A 23932-nucleotide genomic window follows, 5' to 3' on the forward strand; every position below is an offset into this window, starting at 1 on the left:
GCAACCCGCTGGCCTCCCCCTCCTTGCTGTGGAGGCTTTGTTCGTTTGTTCTGTGCAATAAATCTTGCTGCTGCTCACTCTTTGGGTCCGCACTACCTTTATGAGCTGTAACACTCACTGCAAAGGTCTGCAGCTTCACTCCTGAAGCCAGTGAGACCATGAACCCACCAGGGGGAACAAACAACTCTGCATGCGCCACCTTTAAGAGCTATAACACTCACTGTGAAGGTCCGTGGCTTCACTCCTGAAGTTAGCGAGACCACGAACCCACCAGAAGGAATAAACTCTGGACACATCTGAACATCTGAAGGAACAAACTCCGGACACACCATCTTTAAGAACTGTAACACTCTGGGAGGGTCTGCACCTTCCTTCTTGAAATCAGCAAGACCAAGAACCCACCAGAAGGAACCCATTCTGGACACACTACTATTCATTCTCACCTTAAAGACAAGGAAACTAAGGCAAAGAACAGTCAACTAATAAGTCCAAGTATATAGAGCTAGTAAGGAATAGTCTGCCTGATCCCAAAGGCTATGTCATAACCACTTCCCTATACCGCCTGTCAGCAGAGGTAAAAGTCGTGTCTTATTCATCACTGCCATCCCACCAAACCCAGCTTAATGCCTGACACGGGGAGATGCTCAATCAATGCTGATTGTTATTGAGTGGAGTAGAAATGCAAGGCCCAGTGAGCCCCTTTGCTGTGACTGATGGGGTGTCTTGATTTTCTGCTGTAAAGAGAAGGAGAGTGTTGTATGAAACACACTCCTCTGGCTCCTAGCTCTCTATGTTCCCCTTCGTTTATCCTGTTTCCCTACTCCTCCTCCTTCCTAACTGCACCATGTGGATTCAAAATTGCAGCTTAGTGCAGACAAAGGGAAAACAGAACTCTGAATGAGCCCAAAGGGAAAACAGTTCTCTGAATGACCCCTGTGAGTTTGAGAGAAGAGAAGCAGGAATTTGAGCAGGAAGAGAGTAAGGAAGAGAGAAAGTAATTAAAATTTATCATTTTAACTTAATATTTAACTGAGTGAAAGCCAAATCTTATCTGAAATTGGAAAGGTCAGGGTTTTGAGTGCTGGTTCAGTGCCCATTTCTTTATGATTTGATAGTCTGAGAAGAATATGATGGGTGCGGCTTAAAAACCTAGATCACGTGTGGTGTTGGAATTGGGTGTTATACGAGCAAACAAAATAAATACTTGCACAATATACCTGCTTTGTGCACTCAAGCAGAGAAGAGATCCACAAGTACTCACCAGTCTCCTGTTCTGCAAAGAAGACAGAATCAACATGAGCACTGCAGGAAAAGTAAGCAAAAAATATATTACTGTTGGTAATATATTCTCTTTAATATAACAAATAAAGGAATACAGTATCTGATGAATAATTTAAAATTCATATCTAAATTAGAAATGATACACTGAAATATGATATGCAATATATGCTATAATTTATAATGTATACTGAACTACAGTGGAAATAAGCTATTGCTAAACACCTTCAAAAAGAATATATAGAATCTGTATCTATTAAGTCTTTATTTCCTACATTAAATAAATTTGCAGTAAAGTGATAGTTTATTCCAAGCTAATCATGACTGATTTGTAAATCTAAAGTTAGAAAAGTCTTTAATCAGAAGTTATCTTTATATTAAGAAACCATAATTTAAATGTGTTATTATTTGTATTCATATTTTTTGTGAACACAAGAAAGTTAAGCCTGACACAACTTTTATGAGAGGAATTTGATTCAGAAAATTTTGAAATATCCTTTTAACCTTACTATAAAATATCTTACAAAATACTCATTGATCTCACAGCATTAGAATCATCAAGGTTAAGCAAGACATCACATGCAAATTCCATTTAAAGGGGGCCCATTATGACACAATTCAGGCAATTTCCACAGAAATCTTATAGAACACTGTCTCCCCTATATAAAAGTCAATATGATCTTACAGAAAAATAATAATACAATTTGAATCACTTATTAGCACTCAGAACACAAATATTTGGTTTTTTTTTCTATAAATTTATATTTATTTTTTCAATGTGTTTACAGGTGCACAGAAATGCATGTCATCATTCAATATAATCAACTGGTATTTTTAATTGCCTAATAAAAAAACCTGTGTAACCATTTTCAGCCGTTTGTTGTGTTAGGAGTGCATCACACAGTAAAATATCTCACTATGATAATTCAGTTTAAAGGTTCTGAGGCTTGTCTCTATGCTGTGCGACAAAACAGGCTCATATCAATAAGACTGGTTGGAAATCACATGAGTGGCCCATTGGTGCTGTTCTTACACCACTTCACTTTGCTTTATTTTCATTCATTATTGATTAATATTTACATTCCTCATAGAAAATAATTAGAGAAAAGAAAATTTAAATTTACCATTTACCAAACTCGACTTAAAAGAAATAATGAGTTCATAGAGCAAAAGTATAAACCAATCATATTAATGAAAATTATAACTGATGAAATAGATAATCCTCCCCTCTTGAGTGCAACATCAATAACTTAGCTTTTTGACAGCATTGCATTTATGTTTATGTGTCCCGCATTTTATTTTCTTCAGATTCTAAATTGTGACAGTACTAATGTCTATTTCATAAGGTACTTCTGAGAATTCAATAAATTAATAGTGAAAAACACTTAGAATAGTACCTGGTAAATAAAAATAAGTCAATAAATATTAGCCACAATTATTATTGTTGCTATTTAACTTTTTGATATTTACTATCACGGAGTACTGAAAATGTGAGGCTAGATTAATTTTTTTGTTTGTTTGTTTGTTTGGAGACGGAGTATCTTTCTATTGCCCAGGCTGGAGTGCAGTGGGGTGATCTCAGCTCATTGCAACCTCTGCCTCCCGGGTTCAAGTGATTTCTCCTGCCTCAGCCTCCCAAGTAGCTGGGACTACAGGCGCACGCCACCACGCTGGGCTAATTTTAGCATTTTTAGTAGAGACGGGGTTTCACCATGTTGGTCAGTCTGGTCTCCAACTCCTGACTTCAGGTGATCCACCCACCTCGGCCTGCCAAAGTGCTGGGATTAAAGGCGTGAGCAACCACGCCCGGCCTGATCTTTATTCTCTGGACAACCAGCTTTGAGACTTTAGGAAAATTATTCAATCATTGAGTCAGTTGATCCTCAATTATTTCAGATGTAGTAAGACCAATAATTCAATAGTACTGTCCTGGTGGCATCCTTTTTAGGTTTAAAAGTAATACACGTTGTTTATAACAGCACAATTTGCAATTGCAAAAATATAGAACCATCTTAAATGCCCATCAACTAACGAGTGTATAAAGAGAATGTGATATGTGTACACCAGGAGATACTACTCAGCCATAAAATGGAAAAAAATAATGGCCTTTGCAGCCACTTGGATGAAGCTGGAGACCATTATTTTAAGTGAAGTAACTCAGAAATGGAAAACCAAGTACCATATGGTCTCACTTATAAGTGGGAGCTAAGCTATGAGGAAGCAAAGGCATAAGAATGATATAGTGGACTTTGGTTAGGGATAAAAGACTACACATTGGGTACAGTGTACACTGCTCGGGTGACAGGTGCAGCAAATCTCAGAAATCACCACTAAAGAACTTATCCATGTAATCAAAAACCACCTGCACACCAAAAACTATTGAAATTAAAAATAAATAAATTTTAAAAATAAAAATAATGCATGTAACTCACTCAGCACAAGCCACAATGCACCTGTCACATCACAGGCACCTGACAATCAGGAACTCCTACTATTAGAACTTTATTTCCAAGTATTCTGATATTTATTTTGGCATGGACCACATTGAAAATCCTGCAAAGTTGAAGGATTTGACAAATGAATAACGAAAATGAATTGGCAGAAGATGAAATTTCAATTTTTATTATATTTGCAATTATGTTGATTCTATATAGAAAGAGATTTGTGAATTGTACATGCTTTACCACAACAAAGATGGGTTTTACAGTACACTGCTAAGCACTGGAAATATGTGATCACCTTTTATTTTTAAGGACATCTGTGGATAAGCTTGCTAGCTAGAAACTCAAATACACAAGTTTCTCCAGTTTTTAAATATATATGTGTGGTCTGAATGCACACACACACACACACCCCACCAACTCTAACCTCTATAATTTTGGGCTCAAATCTAAGCTGGAAGGAGTCTCTGCACATAAATTAGATGACAAAACAGGCTGCTAAAGCTAAGTTTCAAATGGGTGTTTGAGACAAGTTACATACAGAAGTGGAGAGAGAAAATTAAAAGAGGGCAATAGGCAAATAGAAAGAGAAAGAGACATCGTCCTAAGCAGGAAGGTAAATGTATAACTGTTCTTATGGAGTCAGATCCTTTTGGCCTAAGCAGAAAATTGAGGAAGAAAGCAGTGTATTTTAGACAGACACTGACTCTGTCAGCAAAGTAAAGGTGACTTAGAACATGTACCAGCCAATAGTTGTGGGTAAACAGGTGTTTTCAGGACAGTGTTAGAAAATAATCAGGATTAAACATCTTTGGAGAAAAAAAAAAAGAATAGCCTAAATGAAGATATTCCATTTTATCTAAGTGCCTTATTGTACTTAACCATTTTTCTTTCCTTATGTTATTGCTTTTTAAAAAGATACTCTTACTCTCTTTATAAACCAGAGAACTTCATTTCTATGTAACACTTATTAAGTGCCAGACATGGGACTCAATGTTGCATGTACAAAGATGAAAAGACACAATTTCTGACTTCAAGAGTGGGAAAACACTGGTACCATCTCTCCGTTTGATTTTCTAGGTCATCAAATGCAAAGCAGCTGTGCTATGGGAGGTAAAGAAACCCTTTTCCATTGAGGAGGTGGAGGTTGCACCTCCTAAGGCTCATGAAGTTCGCATTAAGGTGAAATATTTTTTCCATTTGTATTTAATTTTAAGTTTAAAAAATTCAGAAAATATTAAAAATAGAAACATCCAAAATCCACTAAGAGATTTTTTTTTATAATTATCCAGAAAATAAAATTACATTTGTTGTCAAGGAAAGTAGAAATATAAATTGTTAAATTTTTTAAAAGTGAACAAACAGTATATGAAGTATAATTCCAGTAAAATACAAAAAAATTTATAGGTTTGTAAAGAAAAAAATGCAAAGGGATATATATCAAGACTTCACAATCAATTTGTGTTAGATATTTTCTTGGTGTTAATTTGCAATTTCTACTTCTTTTTCTTTTAACTATGCATTCTTCTATATTATACAAGACAAATATTTTAGGATCAATTATTTCACAGATTATTCTAAATTGTTAAATTCAAGGGAGAAAGATAGAGGAAGATTTTAGGCTGGATAATCTTGGAGATAAACTGAATCTTTCATATTTGGGAATAGTAGGGATTATCAGTAAAACCCTTGAAAAAATTTTAGAATAATAATTTTAGAAAATTGTGTTTGTTAAGTCCATCTGACAGTCACAATCTTTTCCGAATCTAAACATCTTCTCTTTATTCTGTAGATGGTGGCCGTAGGAATCTGTCGATCAGATGACCACGTGGTTAGTGGTACCCTAGTGACCCCTCTTCCTGCGATTTTAGGCCACGAGGCAGCTGGCATCGTGGAGAGTGTTGGAGAAGGGGTGACTACAGTCAAACCAGGTACAGGATTCACACTCAGGGAACATGCCTTGGTTCACCATCACAAGATTAGTCAGCCTGGATGAGGAAACCGAGGCAATGAAAGACAAAAGGGCTTGCACAAGGTCACAGGGCAGCCGGGACTTCAGGAGTTTCCTCCTTCCCTCTCTGCTTGCCTGACTCAAGCAGGTATGACTTCAGGCATGCATGTATTCTAACCTTCAACTATTGTGTACTGACTATCTACTAGATGCCAGTCACTAGGTTAGAGCCTGGAGATATATGAGGATCAAAAGAGACAGTGCCTACCAATGTGGAATTCATAATCTAGTAACTTCCGTGTTAGTGTTGCTGAACACTGTCTTCTGTAAGGGCCCAAAAAACTAGAAATGGGAGGAGGGAAAAAAACATAAGTATGGACTTTGCTCTGTGCTGAGTTCACTAAATGGAGGCTACATGGCTGCAGCTGAATAAATATGACCTTTTCTTAGGTGACTTATGTAGCCCCTTCACCAATTTCCTCTTCCAACGTGGTCTCTCTTCCTGAGCATGGAATCAATGAAACTGACTAGCTGAAAGGAAATCAAAGAAACATAGCAGGAGCCATCCATCATCAACAATGTCTGCCTTATTACAATACTTCAGCCATGCTTAAATGTGACAGGTTATAGATTACTAATTATTTTATCTTCAATACTTATTTTACAGTAATCTTATGTATTAATATAAATATTTCAGAGGTAAAGGATGAATAAGTAGGACATTTCCATACCATCATTTTCGTGTAAACTTTACCCATAAAATATTATGCACGAATCATTTTTCTTGGTCTTGTGAAATAGATAGCATAGGTGATGAAAAATAAAAATTATCTTTAAAGAATCACTTTAGCCAGTAGATGAGACCTGTCCCCTTACCAAATACTAATTTAGACTGTGAACAGAAAATAATAAAATAAACTGTCCAATTTGAGTTTTAGCTCTTACTATTTCCTTTACTCAGAAATAGATTAATAACAAAATGACTCCTATTTCTTACCCCTCCTCCCCACACCATAACAGTAAAAAAGGATAATTCACAAATTATCAGCTAAAAACATTTGGAAGTCAATTCTTATCCTAAAAGAAAGTGCCTAACTTATTGTGGAGGGTTGAAATTTTCAGACGAATTTCTGTAATTCTTCTTTGTCCTATTTTTGTTTGTTTTCTTCCAAAAAAAAAACTAAGATATTTTTAAAAACATTCATTTTATAAGAAACATAAACCTAGTCACTTTGAAAAGCCAAGACCTACTTTAAAAATCTCATTTTTGTTGTAAATCAAACTCTTACAAAATACCAGATCTTCCCAACATGTACTGGGACTAAAATAGATGACTTTCAACTAAAATTTATATACATAATTATAATAAGAATATTTAATTAAGATTTAATTAGACAAGGATTACATAAATTATATTTGCAAAGCCTCCAGGAGAAAGTAGTGCACTGCATAAAAGTTTATTAATACGTTGGATGGAATTTTGTTAATCCATCTTGTTTCCGACACTTGCATTTTCTCTTTAGGATTCTTCAGGCACTTATAAACCCAACTAAAAAATTAGGCCTTGGCAGGCAATGACAAATGACATAGTTGTGGGAATGAGACCCTATTTCTTAGAAACTATTCAGACACATGATTCTAATCTATACATGTGAGCTTTAAGGTTTTGCTGTATTATTTCCTCCATAGAAATTTAAGAAGAATTTGTTTTATTCCTCTCCAGGTGATAAAGTCATCCCACTCTTTACTCCTCAGTGTGGAAAATGCAGAGTTTGTAAAAACCCAGAAAGCAACTACTGCTTCAAAAATGAGTGAGTTTCTGATGCTTTCTTTGCACAGACTTTGAGTTTGCAAATTAGTTATGCTCCTGTCTCATGCCTTTGTGTGTCTGTGTATTGCACTACCCAGTCTGAGCAATCCTCGGGGGACCATGCAGGATGGCACCAGGAGGTTCACCTGCAGGGGGAAGCCCATCCACCACTTCCTTGGCATCAGCACCTTCTCCCAGTACACGGTGGTGGATGAGAATGCAGTGGCCAAAATTGATGCAGCTTCACCCCTGGAGAAAGTCTGCCTCATTGGCTGTGGATTTTCGACTGGCTATGGGTCTGCAGTCAAAGTTGCCAAGGTAGGAATGACAATGGATGAGAAAACCGATTACACGAAGACTGTCAGGAACCAAAAGGGAAGCAATTTCTTGCAAGAATCAGAAATCAGTTTTATAGATTTGAAGTGTCGATGAAGAGTGGAAAAACAACCCAGAAAGAATTGAGAGCACAGTCTAGAAATTTCACCAATTTATTGCAGATAAAAAGTTGTTGAGTTAAGAAAATGTAAAGATGTCATTTTCAATAATTTTTCTTCTGAATTTGCTATTTATGGGATCACAAAATTTTAGGTCTGAGAACTAACTCATGTAGTAATGCATTCAACAATTAGAGAGAACCTATACATGCCTCAGGCACCATAGGTTCTGCTAGGCTCTGACAGCAAAAGTAAATGAAATGAAGCGTTTGTCCTTGAGGAACATCTAAGAATTAGGAGCAACAGTAGAGTCCAAAACCTCACCTGATGCACTTCCACACCAAGGCTCACCCACTCTGTGGATTCTTAGAAGGAAAGTAATGAAGCTTCAGTGATGCGTAATTCACTCATTATGACATTTCACTGCTAAAACTATCTTCCCTGACATGAACATACACATATATTTTAGAAGTGGTAAATTTCAAGCAGAAGTTCTTTAAAGTCTCCTCCTCTTAGTAGTATGAAAATCTAATAGCATACTTTATTTTTTTTTTTTTATTTTTTTTTGCTGGAGACGGAGTCTCGCTCTGTCGCCCAGGCTGGAGTGCAGTGGCCGGATCTCAGCTCACTGCAAGCTCCGTCTCCCAGGTTCACGCCATTCTCCTGCCTCAGCCTCCCGAGTAGCTGGGACTACAGGCGCCCGCCACCACGCCCGGCTAGTTTTTTGTATTTTTTAGTAGAGACGGGGTTTCACCGTGTTAGCCAGGATGGTCTCGATCTCCTGACCTCGTGATCCGCCCGTCTCGGCCTCCCAAAGTGCTGGGATTACAGGCTTCAGCCACCGCGCCCGGCCTATACTTTATTTTATGAAACCTAAATCGAGAGATAAAAAGATATTTGCCCAAAAATTCATTTCTGCTTAATATGAGAGCTAATACTAAAATATTATTCTCAAATCTCCTGCTGAATCTTAAATCACAATCCATAATTATTTATTTATTTATTTATTTATATTATTATTATACTTTAAGTTCTAGGGTACATGTGCATAATGTGCAGGTTTGTTACATATGTATACTTGTGCCATGTTGGTGTGCTGCACCCATCAACTCGTCAGCACCCATCAACTCGTCATTTACATCAGGTATAACTCCCAATGCAATCCCTCCCCTCTCCTCTCTCCCCATGATAGGCCCCAGTGTGTGATGTTCCCCTTCCCGAGTCCAGGTGATCTCATTGTTCAGTTCCCACCTATGAGTGAGAACATGCGGTGTTTGGTTTTCTGTTCTTGCAATAGTTTGCTGAGAATGACGGTTCTCAGCTGCATCCATGTCCCTACAAAGGACACAAACTCATCCTTTTTTATGGCTGCATAGTATTCCATGGTGTATATGTGCCACATTTTCTTAATCCAGTCTGTCACTGATGGACATTTGGGTTGATTCCAAGTCTTTGCTATTGTGAATAATGCTGCAATAAACATACGTGTGCATGTGTCTTTATAGCAGCATGATTTATAATCCTTTGGGTATATACCCAGTAATGGGATGGCTGGGTCATATGGTACTTCTAGTTCTAGATCCTTGAGGAATCGCCATACTGTTTTCCATAATGGTTGAACTAGTTTACAATCCCACCAACAGTGTAAAAGTGTTCCTATTTCTCCACATCCTCTCCAGCACCTGTTGTTTCCTGACTTTTTAATGATTGCCATTCTAACTGGTGTGAGATGGTATCTCATTGTGGTTTTGATTTGCATTTCTCTGATGGCCAGTGATGATGAGCGTTTTTTCATGTGTCTGTTGGCTATATGCATATCTTCTTTTGAGAAATGTCTGTTCATATCCTTTGCCCACTTTTTGATGGGGTTGTTTGTTTTTTTCTTATAAATTTGTTTGAGTTCTTTGTAGGTTCCGGATATTAGCCCTTTGTCTGATTGCAAAACTTTTCTCCCATTCTGTAGGTTGCCATTCTCCCATTGTGTAGGTTGCCTGTTCACTCTGATGGTAGTATCTTTTGCTGTGCAGAAGCTTTTTAGTTTACTTAGATCCCATTTGTCAATTTTGGCTTTTGTTGCCATTGCTTTTGGTGTTTTAGACATGAAGTCCTTGCCCATGCCTATGTCCTGGATGGTATTACCTAGGTTTTCCTCTAGGATTTTTATGGTATTAGGTCTAACATTTAAGTCTCTAATCCATCTTGAATTAATTTTCTTATAAGGAGTAAGGAAAGGATCCAGTTTCAGCTTTCTACTTATGGCTAGCCAATTTTCCCAGCACCATTTATTAAATAGGGAATCCTTTCCCCATTTCTTGTTTTTCTCAGGTTTGTCAAAGATCAGATGGCTGTAGATGTGTGGTATTATTTCTGAGGACTCTGTTCTCTTCCATTGGTCTATGTCTCTGTTTTGGTACCAGTATCATGCTGTTTTGGTTACTGTAGCCTTGTAGTATAGTTTGAAATCAGGTAGCATGATGCCTCTAGCTTTGTTCTTTTGACTTAGGATGGTCTTGGCAATGCAGGCTCTTTTTTGGTTCCATATGAACTTTAAAGCAGTTTTTTCCAATCCTGTGAAGAAAGCCATTGGTAGCTTGATGGGGATCGCATTGAATCTACAAATTTCACGATATTGATTCTTCCTATCCATGAACATGGTATGTTCTTCCATTTGTTTGTGTCCTCTTTTATTTCACTGAGCAGTGGTTTGTAGTTCTCCTTGAAGGTCCTTTACATCCCTTATAGTTAGATTCCTGAGTATTTTATTCTCTTGCAAACAATTATGAATGGAAGTTCATTGATGATTTGGCTCTCTATTTGTCTGTTACTGGTGTGTAAGAATGCTTATGATTTTGCACATTAATTTTATATCCTGAGACTTTGCTGAAGTTTCTTGTAGCTTAAAGTTGGGAGGGCTGAGAGACAATACAAGGTTTTCTAAAGTATACAATCATATCACATCTACCACAAACAGGAAGAATTTATTCTTTTTCCTCGCACTGACTGCCTTCCAGTTTCTTTCTCTTGCCTGATTTTCTTGGAGACTTCCAACACTATGTTGAATAGGGTGGTGAGAGGGGGCATCCCCTGTCTTGTGCCAGTTTTCAAGGGATGCTTCCGAGTTTTTGCCCATTCAGTATGATGTGGCACATGGAGTTTTGTCATAGAGGCTCTGTGGCCCCGAAACGTTCCATCAATGCAGATTTATTGAGTGTTTTTAGCGCAGAAGGGCCTGGTGAATTTTGTCAAAAGCCTTTTCATCTATTGAGATAATCATGTAGTTTTTGTCTTTGGTTCTGTTTATATGCTGGGTCCCCGTTTGTTGGTTGCGTGTGGTGAACCAGCCTTGCATCCCAGGATGGAAGCCCTTGATCATGGTGGGATAAGCTTTTGATGTGCTTGCTGGATCTGGTTTGCCAGTATTTTGTGGGGATTTTTTGCATCTATATTTCATCGGGATATTGGTCTAAAATTCCTCTTTTGTTCAATGTCTCTACCAGGCTTTGGTATCAGGATGATGTTGGCTCATAAAATGAGTTAGGGAGGATCCTCTTTTCCTATTGATTAGAATGGTTTGGAAGGAATGGTGCAGCTCTCCTCCTTGTACCTCTGGTAGAATTCAGCTGTGAATCCATCTGGTCCTGGACTTTTTTTTGGTTGGTAGGCTGGTGGTGCCTCAGTTTCAGGGCCTGCTGTTAGTCTATTCAGGATTCCAACTTCTTATTGGTTTAGTCTTGGGAGAGTGTAAGTGTCAGGAGAGTATCCATTTCTTCTAAGATTTTTCTAGTTTATTTTTCTAGAGTTTTATAGTATTCTCTATAGTAGTTTATATTTCTGTAGGGTTGGTGGTGATATCCTTTTCATTTTTATTGCATCCTTTAGTTCTTCTCTGTTTTCTTTGGCTATTAGTCTTGCTAGCGGTCTATCAATTTTGTTGATCTTTCAAAACCAGCTCCTGGTTCATTTGATTTTTGGGGGTTTTTTGTGTCTCTATCTCCTTCAGTTCTCTGATCTTAGTTGTTCTTGCCTTCTATAGCTTTTTAGATATATTAATTTCTCTTACTTCTCTAGTTCTTTTAATTGTGATGTTGTTAAGAGTGTATCAATTTTAGATCTTTTCCTGCTTTCTCATAGGCATTTAGTGCTATAAATTTCCCCTCCTACACACACTGCTTTAAATATGTCCAGATTCTGAGTATGTTGTATCTTTGTTCTCATTGGTTACAAAAGAACATCTTTATTTTCTGCCTTTATTTCGTTATGTACCAGTAGTCATTCAGAACCCAGGTTGTTCAGATTACATGCGGTTGAGCAGTTTGATTGGATTTCTTAGTCCTGAGTTCTAGTTTGAGTTGCGCATGTAGTCTGAGAGAGACAGTTTATTTGTGATTTCTGTTCTTGTTCATTTTGCTGAGGTGTGCTTTACTTCCAATTATGGTCAATTTTGGAATAAAGTGTGATGTGGTGCTGAGAATGTATATTCTGTTGATTTGGGGTGGAGAGTTCTGCAGATGTCTGTGCGATCTGCTTGCTGCAGAGATCAGTTCAATTCCTGGATATCGCTTGTTAACTTCTATCTCGTTAGTCAATAATGTTGACAGTGGGGTGTTAGAGTCTCCCATTATTATTGTATGAGAGTCTGAGTCTCTTTGTAAGTCTCTAAGGACTTGCTTTATGAATCTAGGTGCTCCTGTATTGAGTGCATATATATATTTAGGATAGTTGGCTCTTTACAGTGGTTAGTCCTTTGCCATTTATGTATTGGCCTTTTTTGTCTCTTTTTGATCTTTGATGGTTTAAAGTCCTGTTTATCAGAGACTAAGTATTACCAACCACTGCTTTTTGTTCTCCATTTGCTTGGTAGATCTTCCCTCCATCCCTTTGTTTGAGCCACCTATATATGTCTTTGCATATGAGACAGAGTCTCCTGAATACAACAGAGCTGATGGGTCTTGACTCTTTTATCAGTTTGCCAATCTGTCTTATCTTTTCAATAGGAACATTTAGTCCATTTTACGATTTAAAGGTTAATATTGTTATGTAGCCAGACTTGATTTCTTTGCCATTTATGATATTAACTGGTTATTTTAACTCGTTAGTTGATGCAGTTTTCTTCCCTAGCGTCGTCGATGGGTCTTTTGCAGCATGTTTTTGCATTGACTGGTGCCTGTTGTTCCTTTTCCATGTTTTGATTGCTTCCTTGGGGTCTCTTGTAAGGCAGGCCTTGGTGGTGACCATAAAATCTCTAAGCATTTGCTTATCTGTAAGGATTTTGTTTCTCCTTCCAGTTATGAAACTTGGTTTGGCTGGATATGAAATTCTGGGTTGAAAGATTCTTTCTTTAAAGATGGTGAATATTGGCCCCACTCTCTTCTGGCTTGGGAGTTTCTGCTGGGGAGATCTGCTGTTAGTCTGATGGAGGCACCATTTGATCCCAGTAACCCGACCTTTCTCTCTTGCTGCCCTTAAGATTTTTTCCTTCATTTCAACTTTGGTGAATCTATGAGAATTATATTATCTTAGGTTACTCTTCTCAAGGGAGTATCTTTGTAGCGTTCTCTGTATTTCCTGAATTTGAAATTTATAGCCGTGCCCTGCTGGGTTGGGGAGTTCTCTGGATGATGTCCTGAAGGTGTTTCCAGCGGTTCCCATTTTCCCCCTCGCTTTCAGGCCCCAATCAGACGTAGATTTGGTCTTTTTGCATGATACATGCTTCTTGCAGGCTTTGTTCATTTCTTTTTACTCTTTTTTCTTTAGATTTCTCTTCTCACTTCATTTCATTCATTTGATCCTCAATCGCTGATACTCATTCTTCCAGTTGATCGAGTCGGTTACTGAAGCTTGTGCATTTGTCACGTATTTCTCATGTCATGGTTTTCATCTCTGTCAGTTCGTTTATGGCCTTCTCTGCATTAATTATTCTAGTTATCTATTCTTCCACTCTTTTTTCACGATTTTTAGTTTCTTTGCGCTGGGCATGTAATTCCTCCTTTAGCTCTGAGAAGTTTGATGGACTGGAGCCTTCTTCTCTCATCTCGTCAAAGTCATTCTCTGTCCAGCTTTGATCCGTTGCTGGTGATGAGCTGCGTTCCTCAGTTGAAAATGCAGAAATCACCTGTCTTCTGTGTTGCTCGCACTGGGAGCTGGAGACTGGAGCTGTTCCTATTCAGTCATCTTGCTCCATCTGAATCCTCACAATCCATAATTGTTAGCACTTTATACCACAGTCACAAACAAGCCTTGTATTTTTCTAAGTAAGGTAGAAAGTGGTGTTGTCCCTCATAGTATTGCATAACACCTGGTGAATGAATGAGTGAAATAGCCTTAAGGGAATATAAGAATGGGATTATTTGGAAAAGGAATAGCATGTTACCAAAACAAAGGCTGACTATGGGAGACTAGGTTTAATAAATAACTGCTAGCCAATTTAAACAATTTAGAGGACATCTTTTCCAAATTTCAGTGACTTTAGCACTTACTCCCTTGTTCAATTACCTCATCTATTTTAATGGGTAGTGTAAGTGAGCCTACCCAAGAAAAGAAGCTGAGGATACTCATAACAATAGATTTTATTTGGGGGGGCATGCCCAAGATGGCCAAATAGGAACAGCTCCAGCCTCCAGCTCCCAGCGTGAGTGACACAGAAGACAGGTGATTTCTGAATTTTCAACTGAGGTACTAGGTTCATCTCACTGGTGAGTGCTGGACAATTGGTGCTGGTCAGCTGGTGCAGCCCGACCAGTGAGAGCTGCAGCAGGGCGAGGCATTGCCTCACCTGGGAAGCACAAGGGAGAAGGGAATCCCTTTTCCTAGCCAAGGGAAACAGACACACAACACCTGGAAAATTGGTTAACTCCCACCCTAATACTGTGCTTTACCAAGGGTCTTAGCAAATGGCACACCAGGGGATTATATCCCACACCTGGCCCAGAGGGTCCCATGCCCACAGAACCTCCCTGATTGCTAGCACAGCAGTCTGAGATCTAACTGCAAGGCAGCAGCAAGGCTGGGGGAGGGGCACCCGCCATTGCTGAGGCTTTAGTGGGTAAACAAAGCTGCCAGCAAGCTCGAATTGGGTGGAGCCCACTGCAGTTCAAGGAGGCCTGCCTGTCTCTGTAGACTCCTCCTCTGGGGACAGGGCATAGCTAAACAAAAAGCATAAGAAACCTTGACAGAGGTAAATGCCCCTGTCTGACAGCTTTGAAGAGAGCAGTGGATCTCCCAGCACGGAGTTTGAGTTCTGAGAATGGATAGACTGCCTGCTTAAGTGGGTCCCCGACCCCTGAGTAGCCTAACTGGGAGACATCCCCCACTAGGTGCAGACTGGCACCTCACACCTCACACGGTGGGGTACACCCCTGAGAGGAAGCTTCCAGAGCAAAAATCAGACAGCAGCACTCACTGTTCAGCAATATTCTATCTTCTGCAGCCTCTGCTGCTGATACCCAGGCAAACAGCGTCTGGAGTGGACCTCAAGCAAACTCCAACAGACCTACAGCTGAGGGTCCTGACTGTTAGAAGGAAAACTAACAAACAGAAAGGACACCCACACCAAAACCCCATCAGTATGTCACCATCATCAAAGACCAAAGGCAGATAAAACCACAAAGATGGGGGAAAAGCAGGGCAGAAAAGCTGGAAATTCAAAAAATCAGAGTGCATCTCCCCCTCCAAAGGAACGCAGCTCATCACCAGCAATGGAACAAAGCTGGATGGAGAATGACTTTGACAAGCTGAGAGAAGAAGGCTTCAGTCCATCAAACTTCTCAGAGCTAAAGGAGGAACTATGTAACCAGTGCAAAGAAACTAAAAACCTTGAAAAAAGAATGGATGAATGGATAACTAGAATAATCAATGCAGAGAAGACCGTAAAAGAACTGATAGAGATGAAAACTATAACACGAGAAATACATGACAAATGCACAAGCTTCAGTAACTGACTCCATCAACTGGAAGAAAGGGTATCAGTGATTGAAGATCAAGTGAATGAAATGAAGCGAGAAGAGAAGTGTGGAGAAAAAAGAGTAAAAAGAAATGAACAAAGCCTCCAAGAAGTATGGGATTATGTGAAAAGACCAAAACTATGTCTGATTGGTGTGTCTGAAAGTGACAGGGAAAATGGAGCCAAGGAGGATATCATCCAGGAGAACTTTCCCAACCTAGTAAGGCAGGCCAACATCCAAATTCAAGAAATACAGAGAACTCCACAAAGCTACTCCTCAAGAAAAGCAACTCCAAGACACATAATTGTCAGATTCCCCAAAGCTGAAATGAAGGAAAAAATATTAAGGGCAGCAGAGAGAAAGCTTGGGTTATACACAAAGGGAAGTCCATTAGACTAACAGCAGATCTCTCAGCAGAAACGCTACAAGCCAGAAGAGAGTGGGGGCCAATATTCAACATTCTTAAAGAAAAGAATTTTCAACCCAGAATTTCATATCCAGCCAAACTAAGTTTCATAAGTGAAGGAGAAATAAAATCCTTTGCAGACAAGCAAATGCTTAGAGATTTTGTCACCACCAGGCCTGACCTACAAGAGATCCTGAAGGAAGCACTAAACATGGAAAGGAACAACAGGTACCAGTCACTGCAAAAACATGTCAAAATGTAAAGTCCATCAATGCTAGGAAGAAACTGCATCAACTAATGAGCAAAATAACCAGTTAATATCTTAATGACAGGATCAAGTTCACACATAACAATATTAACCTTAAATGTAAATGGACTAAATGTTCCAATTAAAAGACATAGACTGGCAAATTGGATAAAGAGTCAAGACCCATCAGTTTGCTGTGGTCTGTAGACCCATCTCTACATGCAGAGACATACATAGGTTCAAAATAAAGGATGGAGGAAGATCTACCAAGCAAATGGAAAACAAAAAAGCAGGAGTTGCAACCCGTCTCTGATAAACAGACTTTAAAACCATCAAAGATCAAAAGAGACAAAAAGGCCATTACATAATGGTAAAGCATCAATTCATCAGGAAGAGCTAAAAATCCTAATTATACATGCACCCAATACAGGAGCACCTAGATTCAAAGCAGTCCTTAGAGACTTACAAAGAGACTTAGGACCCATACAATAATACAGTGAGACTTTAACACCCCACTCATCAAAGCATTAGACAGATCAACGTAGACAGAAAGTTAACAAGGACATCAGGAATTGAATCATCTCTGCACCAAGCAGACCTAATGGTGACATTCATGAGCTCTCTACTCAAAATCAACAGAATATAAGCACATTCTTCTCAGCACCACATCACACTTATTCCAAAATTGACCACATAGTTGAAGTAAAGCACTCCTCCACAAATGTGCAAGAACAGAAATTACAACAATCTGTCTCTCTCAGACCACAGTGTAATTAAACTAGAATTCACGACTAAGAAACTCAATCAAAACCACACAACTATATGTAATCTGAACAACCTGCTCCTGAATGACTACTGGCACATAACTAAATAAAGGCAGAAAATAAAGATGTTCTTTGGAAACCACGAGAACAAAGATACAACATACCAGAATCTCTGGGACATTTAAAGCAGTGTGTAGAGGGAAATTTATAGCACTAAATGCCCACAAGAGAAAGCTGGAAAGATCTAAAATTGACACCTTAACATCACAAATTAAAAAGAACTAGAGAAGCAAAGAGAAAACACATTCAAAAGCTAGCAGAAGGCAAGAAATAACTAAGATCAGCAGAACTGAAGGAGATAGAGACACAAAACCCCTCCAAAAAATCAATGAATCCAGGAGTTGGTTTTTGAAAAGATCAACAAAATTCGATAGACCACTAGCAAGACTAATAAAGAAGAAAAGGGAGAAGAATCAAATAGACTAATAAAAATGATAAAGGATACATCGACACTGACCCCACAGAAATATAAACTACCATCAGAGAATACTATAAACACCTCACGCAAATAAACTAGAAAAACCTAGAAGAAATGGGTAATTTCTGACACTTACACTCTCCCAAGACTAAACCAGGAAGAAGTTGAATCCCCTGAATAGACCAATACAGGCTCTGAAATTGAGGCAATTAATAGCCTACCAACCAAAAAAAAAGCCAGGACCAGACAGATTCATCACTTAATTCTACCAGAGGTATTAAGCGAGGAGTTGGTACCATTCCTCTTGAAACTATTTCAATCAATAGAAAAGAAGGAATTTTCCCTAACTCATTTTATGAGGCCAACATCATCCTGATACCGCTCCTAAGTAGAGACACAACAAAAAAGGAGAATTTTAGACCAATATCCCTTGATGAACATCAACGCAAAACTCGTTAATAAAATACTGGCAAACCAGATCCAGCAGCACATCAAAAGCTTTTATCCACCATGATCAATTGGGCTTCATCCCTGATGCAAGGCTGGTTCAACATACGCAAATCAATGAAACATAATCTGCAGCATATAAACAGAACCAAAGACAAAAACCACATGATTATCTCAATAGATGCAGAAAAGACCTTTTGACAAAATTCAACAGTCCTTCATGCTAAAAACTCTCAAGAAATTGTATTGATGGAACGAATTCAAAATAATAAGAGCTCTTTATGACAAACCCAACAGCCAATATCATACTGAATGGGCAAAAACTGGAAAAAATTCCTTTGAAAACTGGCACAAGACAGGATGCCCTCTCTCACCACTCCTATTCAACATAGTAAGCAGTTCTGGCTAGGGCAATCAGGCAAGAGAAAGAAATAAATGGTAGTCAGTGAGGAAAAGGAAGTCAAATTTTCCTACTTGTAGATGACATGATTGTATGGTTTAGAAACCCTATTGTCTCAGCCCCAAATCTCCTTTAGGCTGATAAGAAACTTCCAGCAAAGTCTCAGGATTAAAATTACACGTGCAAAAATCACAAGCATTCTACACACCAGTAACAGACAAACAGAGCCAAACAACAATGAACTCCCATTCACAATTGCTTCAAAGAGACAAAATACCTAGGAATCTAACTTACAAGGGATGTAAAGGACCTCTTCAAGGAGAACTACAAACCACTGCTCATTGAAATAAAAAGAGACACAAAATGGAATGGAAGAACATACCATGCCTGCGGATAGGAAGAATCATCGGAAAATGGCCATACTCGCCCAAGGTAATTTGTAGATTGAATCCCATCCCCATTAAGCTACCAATGACTTTCTTCACAGGATTGGAAAAAACTGCTTTAAAGTTCATATGGAACCAAAAAAGATCCCACATTACCAAGACCATCCTAAATCAAAAGAACAAAGCTGGAGGCATCATGCTACCTGATTTCAAACTATACTACAAGGCTACAGTAACCAAAGCAGCATGGTACTGGTATGAAAACAGAGATATAGACCACTGGCACAGAACAGAGCTCTCAGAAATAATACCACACATCTACAGCCATCTGATCTTTGACAAACCTGACAAAAACAAGAAATGGGGAAAGGATTCCCTATTTAATAAATGGTGCTGGGAAAATTGGCTAGCCATAAGTAGAAAGCTGAAACTGGATCCTTTCCTTACTCCTTATACAAAAATTAATTCAAGATGGATTAGAGACTTAAATGAGAGGCTTAAAACCATAAATATCCTAGAAGAAAACCTAGGTAATACCACCCAGGACATGGGCATGGGCAAGGACTTCATGTCTAAAATACCAAAAGCAACAGAAACAAAAGCCAAAATTGACAAATGGGATCTAATTAAACTAAAGAGCTTCTGCACAGCAGAAGAAACTACCATCAGAGTGAACAGGCAATCTACAGAATGGGAGAAAAGTTTTGCAATCTACTCATCTGACAAAGGGCTAAAATCCAAAACCTATAAAGAACTCAATCAAATTTATAAGAAAAATCAAACAACCCCACCAAAAAGGGGGCAAAGGATATGAACAGACACTTCACAAAAGAAGACATTCATACAGCCAACAGACACATGAAAAAATGCTCATCATCACTCGCCATCAGAGAAATGGAAATCAAAACCACAATGAGATACCATCTCACACCAGTTAGAATGGCAATCATTAAAAAATCAGGAAACAGCAGTTGCTGGAGAGGATGTGGAGAAATAGGAACACTTCTACACTGTTGGTTGGACTGTAAACTAGTTCAACCATTGTGGAAAACAGTATGGTGATTCCTCAAGGATCTAGAACTAGAAGTACCATATGACCCAGCCATCCCATTACTGGGTATATACCCAAAGGATTATAAATCATGCTGCTATAAAGACACATGCACACGTATGTTTATTGCGGCACTATTCACAATAACAAAGACTTGGAATCAACCCAAATGTCCATCAGCGACAGACTGAATTAAGAAAATGTGGCACATATACACCATGGAATACTATGCAGCCATAAAAAAGGATGAGTTTGTGTCCTTTGTAGGGACATGGATGCAGCTGGAAACCATCATTCTCAGCAAACTATCACAAGAACAGAAAACCAAGTACTGCATGTTCTCACTCATAGGTGAGAATTGAACAATGAGATCACTTGGACACAGGAAGGGAAGCATCACACACTGGGTCCTATTGTGGGGAGGGGGTAGGGAGGAGGTATAGCATTAGGAGATATACCTAATGTAAATGACGAGTTAATGGGTGCAGCATACCACCATGCACATGTATACATATGTAACAAACCTGCACGTTGTGCACATGTACCCTAGAACTTAACGTAAAATTAAAAAATAGATTTTATTTATTATTAAATATAGACTAATGTTTCATTGCTGTGTTTTTCACAAGTATATTTTTTAAAGCAGGGATATACTGGTCACGACTACTGAACAATAATGTACAAAAGAGTTAACTATTGAGAGTTTAAGTGGAATATTTTTCGGTCTCCTGGTGTAGCCTTTTCCACTTATTTTATTTTCCAAATATTGCCTTGGTGTATGTATGAGATACTGAAGCTGGTTATTAAGGGATTTCAGCAATTGACAGTCCCTACAAGATTGTAATCACTGCCATCTGGATCTCAAAGATCATCCAGTCCTCCTGTTCCCAGCCTGACCCAATGGAGTCCCCTGGGGACTGAGTTCCACCTGCAGAGATTCTCATTTAATTGGCATGGTCTATGATCTGGACTGCGGGATATTTTTAAAGCTCCCCAGATGAATTTAATACGCAGCAGTTTCAGAACCACTCAACTAGTTCATCCCCTTGAATTTAAACATGAAGCATCTCAAGCCAAAACAGGTTTCGATAACATATTGGACAGAAGAGTCTGAGTAGCTCTTGTTAACACACAAGACATGGCACTTTATAAAGCTTAAGCAATTTCTAACAAACATAATTCATTTTTGCATTTTCTGAAAACATAGGTCACCCCAGGCTCTACCTGTGCTGTGTTTGGCCTGGGAGGGGTCGGCCTCTCTGCTGTTATGGGCTGTAAAGCAGCTGGAGCAGCCAGAATCATTGCGGTGGATATCAACAAGGACAAATTTGCAAAGGCCAAAGAGTTGGGTGCCACTGAATGCATCAACCCTCAAGACTACAAGAAACCCATTCAGGAGGTGCTAAAGGAAATGACTGATGGAGGTGTGGATTTTTCGTTTGAAGTCATCGGTCGGCTTGACACCATCGTATGTACCATGACATGCCCTGAGATTTCCGCCTCTGCAACCTGGAGGATGCATTTAGGCAGTAGAATATACGTATTATGTATAAAGGATATTGTTAATTATGAATGGAAATTTCCCATCATCTTTTTGTTACCCGGCTTATTTAATTTATTGTTATGAGAAATCTTCCATTCGATCAGCTAAGCAAACTTGTCTCAAGTCATATTTCATCTTGAGAAAAGATAAAGGGCTTTTCTTAACATAGTCACTACAGATATACTTTATTAATTTTTAGTTTAAAATGCAAACTTATATATAAATAATACAAATCCTCTTCTCAAATTAAAAGTTAAAAAGTTTTTTTTAATACTCTTAACAAAAATATTTTAACAATTTTGTATATGCTCTTAATGAATTACAAACTTTTTTACATAGTATTCTTCAGTCAAAAGAAATGAGCAATTTTAGACCAACTATTATCTTATTAACAGAAAATATGCCCTAAGGAAAGTCAATGCTTTAATGCATTGCTATATTTTATCACAGAAACTGGACAGTGCCTGGCACACAACTAGTACGCAATACTACTTGGACTGAATACTTTAAAAAGTCAACAGATTTTACCACCTGCAAAAGTTAAGTGCTACGTATCTCATGGCATCTTTTATGAAACACATGAGACAATGCATGTAAAATACTTTGCACAGTACAACCCATCATGTGGTAAGCTCCCAATAAGTGTCAGCTGCCCCCCAACCCCCGCTTTTTTTTTTTTTTTTTTTTTTTTTTGAGGCAGGGTGTCACTCTGTCACCCAGGCTGGAGTGCAGTGATATTTTCATAGCTCGCTGCAGCCCTAACCTCCTGGGCTTAAGCGAGTCACCTACCTCAGCCTCCAAAAATGCTGAGTATAGACATGAGCAACCATGCTGAGCCTCAGTTGGCATTATTGATATGAAATACTATTTCCAATCTTGTAGTGCTTACATCATCTTTGAATTATTATATTACTTTCCAACAGTTACAAATACCAACGGCAATGGGAAACACATTTCTAGCTATATTTTACCTACCCAGAATTATCTAGAATCCTACTGAAAAAGTCTCCAGAAACCAACAAGTTTCCATTGCTGAGGTTTTCTAGAAGGTTCAGCAGTGTGGGTAACAGGGAGCAGCACCCTGAGATAAAAGTTCCCACCAGCCTTGACCTGGAACAAATGCCACAGAGGAATAAAGTGTCAAGAGAATCCAGTGTTTTCCAGGTCTATAGCTTTTCTCCTTGTGCTCTTTTTCTATATCTCTCTCCATTTTCTCATGTGGAACTGGAGTGTACCTTATCTCAGGACACCAAATGTCTGACAGCCACATGTTCTGAGGATGTGTGGTCTCCCAAAGGTCAGAATCCAAAATCAAAGAACTAATCATTATATACCTATGGGGATCCTAAACCATTTTCTAACTACAGAACGTGTTCCAAAAGCTGACTGGAAAAGATATTCTGAACTGTCTTTTAAGGTTCCCAAATAATCAATGTAATTTAATGTAAAACCAATATACATTTGGGGAGGTAAAAACATTGTTTAAAACATGTCCACTTGAGAAATGGACAGTAAAATAGGAATCTGTTAAAAAGGAAGTCTATCAAGTGGACAAGAGACTAATTTTGGTGATATACTCATTTATCTTGTTTGCCATCAAAATATCTGATTGAAAGTATTGGGTTCAAAATACCTATGAAATAAATCAATGAAAAATGAACCAACTCACAGATTGCCTGAGAATGATGTACACTTGTACAAGGAACAGGACTTAAAATGTTTGTAATGATGTTTACCTCTTTATTCCTTTATTAGGAAGAACTAAGTGCACACCAGTTTATTCATCCATGCTTTCATTCAAAAACCATTTTCTGGGTATTTCCTACATCCACAGCACTATCCTATACAAAGAAAGGGGGAATGAAGGAGCAAAGACATGATCTCTTCCCTCTACACAGTCACAATCCAGCTAAGCCTATTACATGATATTGTGCATTATGAGTAGGAACTATGCCACTCCACATTAAGGATGCTAAATATTCACTTTATTCCAGATGGCTTCCCTGTTATGTTGTCATGAGGCATGTGGCACAAGCGTCATCGTAGGGGTACCTCCTGATTCCCAGAACCTCTCAATAAACCCTGTGCTGCTACTGACCGGACGCACCTGGAAAGGAGCTATTTTTGGAGGTACGTAGTTAGGCTTCAGAGCCAAATTCTCATTAACCTAAGAATTTCTCTCCTTTTATGAGTGACAAGGCAAGGTTTTGAAAAGCAATGAAATTAAAAATAAATTAAAGTTTATTTTCTATCTATAGTCTCCAATAATGCAGAACTTTTCTTTTCTTTTCTTTTTTTTTTTTTTTTTTTTTTTGAAGAGATGAGGTTTCACTATGCTGGCCACGTTGGTCTTGAA

At 38.5% G+C, this 23932-nt stretch overlaps 1 protein-coding gene across 2 annotated transcripts in view; it reads left to right on the top strand.

Moving 5' to 3' along the window:
- The first annotated feature begins 934 nt into the window (after positions 1 to 934).
- The window catches only part of LOC101017122 (alcohol dehydrogenase 1C), a 28749-nt gene continuing 5751 nt past the window's right edge, over positions 935 to 23932 (top strand). Inside the window, exons 1-7 of one of the 2 annotated variants that reach the window (XM_003899000.3) lie at positions 941 to 1313; positions 4800 to 4901; positions 5512 to 5650; positions 7394 to 7481; positions 7579 to 7798; positions 21241 to 21501; positions 23571 to 23706. In XM_003899000.3, coding sequence (XP_003899049.1) covers positions 1296 to 1313; positions 4800 to 4901; positions 5512 to 5650; positions 7394 to 7481; positions 7579 to 7798; positions 21241 to 21501; positions 23571 to 23706 — 964 coding nt within the window. In that variant the 5' untranslated portion in view covers positions 941 to 1295. Of the gene's footprint in view, positions 1314 to 4799; positions 4902 to 5511; positions 5651 to 7393; positions 7482 to 7578; positions 7799 to 21240; positions 21502 to 23570; positions 23707 to 23932 lie in introns of both variants that reach the window. The other variant, XM_021938659.2, reaches the window with a different exon arrangement.

Source organism: Papio anubis, chromosome 3, assembly GCF_008728515.1.
Source record: "Papio anubis isolate 15944 chromosome 3, Panubis1.0, whole genome shotgun sequence".
Lineage (NCBI taxonomy): Eukaryota > Metazoa > Chordata > Mammalia > Primates > Cercopithecidae > Papio > Papio anubis.